Source organism: Buceros rhinoceros, unplaced genomic scaffold, assembly GCF_000710305.1.
Source record: "Buceros rhinoceros silvestris isolate BGI_N320 unplaced genomic scaffold, ASM71030v1 scaffold11325, whole genome shotgun sequence".
Classification (NCBI taxonomy): domain Eukaryota; kingdom Metazoa; phylum Chordata; class Aves; order Bucerotiformes; family Bucerotidae; genus Buceros; species Buceros rhinoceros.
In genome coordinates this window covers 102,215-107,598 of record NW_010413510.1, presented here as the reverse complement: position 1 = coordinate 107,598, position 5,384 = coordinate 102,215, and the positions used below count along the sequence as shown (strand labels likewise).

Genomic DNA, 5,384 nt, shown 5'->3' with positions numbered 1-5,384 from the left:
TTCAGCAGGTGTAACTTTTGCAGATAGGAGAACAGATAAAATTAACTCCCTGTGTTAGCAACCTTGTGAAGGTCACAAGACACCCAGACTGGTCAGAGCCCCTCACTAAGTTCCTAATTCCTGGAGTCCGTTACTAGATCTCATGACAAATGCTCAGCTAACCCGCACCCCCCGTTAGACGCCGACTGGCTGGACACCGGCCAGCATTCCTCTTGGGATTTGATGCTGAATAACCCAACGTCCAAGAGTTGCCAACACCTTCTCATCCACAGTCTTTAGAAGCCTTTTGCTGGGATTGCAGTCGGTGGAGCACTGCGCTGTGGATTACCTCAGCTCAGTGAGAAAGGGGGCAAACGAATGAAAGTCATTTTTTCCCTACTGCTGGAACCAAAACTGAGCCAGGATGGAAGATGACCCTTTAGCTGGCGATGTCTGTACCAAAGCAATAAGCCCCTGCGAGGGTACTCGCTGCACACCCAGGGACTTTATAAAATAAAGATGATGAAAGCACATCCAGCTACTCTAACGCCACTAAGACCTTCTGTGCTCAATGGACTCTTCACTTATGAACTCTCCCCTAAATACACAAAGGACTTTCGGCCAATATAATAAGGAAACTCATGAGAGTATTTTCCATCATCAGACTTCAGAACGGGAATGTCAGACGAGATGGATTTCAGAAAACAAGCTGGTTTAATAAAGAAACAAAATGACAGCTGTCATTTAAACATCAAGAAAATGTAAGAGAAAATGCAACCTGAATTTGTCCTGGGAGTTTAACTGGCACCACAAGCATCGGGGCACAAAGGGGTTGTATAAGCGCGCTTGCCTTCATCTCCCGGTATCTCTCTGCACCCCAGGGGCAGCAAAATAGAAGTGCAGCGAAATTTCAAAAGCCTTTGTCCACTCTGCACTGAATCATCACCATTTTCAAACTGCCCATCTCCATTATGCTACTGAGATCAAAAATTGATGAGCAGCGTGCTCGGCTTTCGCAGTGAGATGCTTCAGGCCCTCCAAGATTTTCAGATATCCATGACCAATTTCTCTAAAGAGAACACGGCGGGGGTTTGTCCTTGGAAAGAATAACCCACATGCTGACAAACCCCCAAACCATCTGTGAACTACAGGGCTACAGCAGCAAAGGACCCGTGTCCAGGCAGACCCGCTCGTACTCGGCTTGCAGGTCTTACACAGCCTTCAGTCTGCATAAAAATAGACCTGGCGCCTTCTCCAGCTGAACTTCCCTGGAGGCTGCCGCCGGAATTTCACATCCTTGGAAAGAATAACCCACATGCTGACAAACCCCCAAACCATCTGTGAACTACAGGGCTACAGCAGCAAAGGACCCGTGTCCAGGCAGACCCGCTCGTACTCGGCTTGCAGGTCTTACACAGCCTTCAGTCTGCATAAAAATAGACCTGGCGCCTTCTCCAGCTGAACTTCCCTGGAGGCTGCCGCCGGAATTTCACATCGAAAGCTACAGCTTGAGAGATGTTCTGGGCTTTGCTTTATGGCTCTGTTGACTCAGCTAACAATTGTACGGGCGTTCAGAGTGGCCTCTGCAGGAATGACAACCCCAGGGTGGGAAATGTAATATTTTTTTTTTTGTCATGCTCTGCATTTGCATTAGTGAAATGTAACTATTTTACATTTGTAACTCTTAAAACCAGGTGCCTCTGACATGTGTCAAAATGAGTTCAGGTTTAAAGGACAGATTTTTAAGACCCATCTCTAGAGGAAGGAGAAAATGATGTTTAGTAGGATTAGGAGGAAGCTGCAAGAATACAACACTGACATGCAGTTTCAACCTGTTCTTATCACTGTCCTGCAGCAGTGCCCAGCGGCCCCGAGCAAGCCGAGGACCACCCCGTGCTAGTGCTGCATAACCACACACGTACAGGAGACCATCTCTGCCCCAGTGAGCTGCCAACCTACGTAAAACAGAGAGGAGAAGCAAGAGGGAAAAGAGCAGCCCGAAGAGATGGTGAGAAGTACCTGTGAGGCCGAGCACAGGCTGAAGCAGGGACAGGGCTTCACAAACTCAAACCCTTGAACCCAGCCTGGCTGGCTCACAAGCTTCACAAGCCCATGGTGCACCCCAGGGTGGATGGGTGCAGGATGGGTGCAGGATCAGGCCCCACGGCCCTGGTGCCAAGCAGAGACCAAGGAGAACATGACTTACCGGAGGACCATCTGCACCAGGCATGCCAGGAAGACCAGGTTTGCCCAGCGGCCCCTAGAAACAAACAGAAAATCAAGAGCTGCAATGGTCAGAGTCTCCAGAGCATCACAGGACGGGGCTTTTCAGACACATCTCTTGCTTTTCCTAGCTGCAGATTGGTGAGCCTGTTGGAAAAACTGCCATGGCTTGTATGGACTCTGCTGATTTCCATGGGCAGAGTTGTTCCAGCATCCTGGGATGCTGGAGTGTTAGTGCTGGTACCTCACACATCCAGACACAATACAGCAATGAGAGCTCAAGGGCAGACAGCGGGGCATGAGGCATCAAGCTGCTGTCCTGCCAAAAGGGCACGAGCTTCACATGTGTATGAGGACAATTTGGAGGATATCAAACTATGGGGCTCACCGGCCCGAGAAATGCCCATTCTTTAGTGACAAATAGCAAGGGGAGTAACTGGCAGAGCAGAGCTGCCCCAGCTGACTGTGCTTCAGCACCGTTCAGTGATCACCTCCCCATTCCTCACCACTGCGGCTGTTGTGTGCGACTCAGCACTGAAACCCCAGAGCCCTTTGACTGGCAGAACTGCTGACGTGCTCCTTCGCAGCAGAGTTATCGACAGGGTCCACCGCACACTGCCAACACAAGCAGGGGCATTGAGCAGGGACGCAGCGTGTGTCCCGGGAGCTCAGCAAACTCCCGGAGAACTCCTGCTCTGCAGGCAAAACTGTTCCCCTGGGTTTTAAATCCTGACAGTCCCCAGGCTGCCTGGGGGGAACTGAGGCCAGCATCTACCCCACATCACCAGCAGTGGAAAATCAAAGAGCTGGTGGGAGCAGGGAGGAGGCAGAGGGAGGGGATCTCGGCTGAGCGAGCCAAATCCACAGGCTCTTCCCATTACCATCCCGCTCAGACTTCCAGGCATTTAGCCCACAGAAAGAGACAATTTTCAGTCCTCTCCTAATGTTTTACTATAGGCTGCCTTCAAAATAGTTCTCTTAAGAGGGGAAATGAATGCAAATAATACGAATTTGAGGTAAACCGTGCTTTCTTGTCTCTCTTCTGTCTGGTATGAGAGGCATTGGACTTTCATAGGCAGGGCTGCAAACAGATGTTGCATATGGGGCAAAGGAGCAGCTGAAGTAGCAAATGCATATTAATGGCAACAGTTGTCTTAAGTCAGAGCTGCAGCACTTAAACATACTTTCTCTCCTGGGGGACCGATTGGACCTTGTGGACCTGGAAGACCCTGTGAAAAGAAAAAAAAAAAATCAAGGTCATTAAGAAACTAGTTATTCCTTCCAAATACATTTTGGCAGTGCCTCAGCTGAGCATCACTCTAGTGCGTGCAATGGCTGGGGATTTCCCCAGCTCCACTCATTCTCAAAACGTCTTGTGAGAGACGATAAAAGTTTATTTTTGCATGGCATGTGGCTCTGGAGAGATGCACTGCTGCGCTGTGTGCAGCCAGGCTCATCCCCAGGATGGAAACCGAGATGATTGCAGGAGCAAGGCTTGCTGAGAGCCCTGGAGAAGGCTGACAGCAAAGCTTGGACATCTGTACTATCCGTCTGGCTCCACAGCAACCGGACCGTGGGATGCTGAAAGTCAGACATGAGCAACAAGATGTGGCTCGGCCGAAGAGACCGCTTGGACCTGGGTTTGGCTTTGCATCGCGGCAGCAAAAGCCAGGTGAGAACTGGGGGGATCTGCAACTGGGACCTTTTTCAGAAGATACTGGGCTGGTGATGTATCATCACGCCAATTCCCAGCAAATCTCCATATTGCCGGTTCCATCTCCGGCGGGGCAGCAAAGCTTGTTCAAAGTCACCACTCCTTTTTCCCGCTCATGCCAAAGGAGTTTTCCTCTTACCTGAGCACCCGGGTTTCCCTGCTGTCCTGGCGGACCCGGCTCACCTTGAGGACCCTGCGAGGGGGAAAAGGGCAGAGCTGAAGGCACGGAAGGTGAGAGTGGAGCTGGTGTTTCTTCAGGCGCTGTGGCTCCTGTCCCCCGCACAGCCCCCCGCCCTCCCGCAGCATCTCAACGCCCTCCCTAACCCACTGCTGGTAGCTGAGACCTCCTGGAAAAGGGAAACAGCTTCTCTCTGTGGTGAAGTTACTTCAGGGCATGCTCGCTTCTCTGCAAGGACGTGCAGCCCAAATCAGCTGAGCAGGGCTTTAACGCTACCTGGCTGCGCATTGGCTCTTCTGCAGGGAGTCCATTTCATCCGATTAGTACTAAGTGTGAGGCACATCGAGATTTTTTTCCTCTCCGTTAAATTGCTGTATTTTGATATTCATTAGAGCAACACACATCTTGATGAAAATGTTTGATCTTTCATGGGGAAATAATGTGTAATTCCATCAGAAATTATAATAAATTAACATCCATTTGCTGTAGGAAGATACTCTCTGCGGTTTTCACACACTCTGACAGGAATCTAGACCAGGCTAAAAAGCAATTAGCAAATCTAACTTAATAGAGAATGTTTTACATTTAGCTCTCTATAATATCTGAATTATCTGTAAAATTTGCAGTGAAAACTTACCACATTCCCCTTGGGACCTGTTTGTCCATCCATACCAGCCACACCCTGAGAAAGGATTTAAAAAACAGCTCTAGGAAAACATCTCCTTGTTTTGCACCACGAAAGAACAGAAATTACCAAAAAAATCACAACACGCAAGCAGCCCCTTTGGACTGAGCGGACAATTTTCTAAAGGTATTACGTAAAGCAGCCAATTCCACCGAACCAGTTTATACCTTAAAAAGTCATTTCAGTGTTTTCCCCACTGGTTTAACCTGCCTGTGAGGAAGAATCAGCAGCAAGTTGAGCAAATCCTGGCTAAGTACCGCAGCCCATCGCCTCAGCAGCGAGCAGGCATGGAGCAGCAAGAGAGAAGAAAAAACTGGACAGAAGACCTTGCTCGGGACGCAAATGCATTGTTCAACAAGGCAGCAGGTGAAGGCAATGGGGCTGCGCTGCTCTGTGCCAAAATGAAAGGCAGCTGGGGTCAAACGCTCCCAAGCATCTTCATTACGGGGGCAACATCTTACATAGTCAACTGGAGATGTCCCGCTGGGGGCTCTCCCACCACTGCTTTGCTCTGGGGCAGGGCAAGGTACCTGGACATAACGAGGAGCTCATGGGAGACAAGGCAGTTTTGGAGCAGATCCTGAATCCTCATTAAATTTCAGCAG

General features: G+C 49.7%; 1 protein-coding gene across 1 annotated transcript in view; it reads right to left on the bottom strand.

The window, feature by feature from the left end:
* LOC104494003 (collagen alpha-1(V) chain) overlaps positions 1 to 5,384 on the bottom strand; it is a gene marked incomplete at its 5' end in the record, with an annotated part of 114,653 nt that overhangs the window by 42,532 nt on the left and 66,737 nt on the right. Inside the window, 4 exons of the mRNA XM_010136778.1 lie at positions 2,186 to 2,239; positions 3,387 to 3,431; positions 4,056 to 4,109; positions 4,732 to 4,776. Coding sequence (XP_010135080.1) covers positions 2,186 to 2,239; positions 3,387 to 3,431; positions 4,056 to 4,109; positions 4,732 to 4,776 — 198 coding nt within the window. The remainder of the gene's footprint in view (positions 1 to 2,185; positions 2,240 to 3,386; positions 3,432 to 4,055; positions 4,110 to 4,731; positions 4,777 to 5,384) is intronic.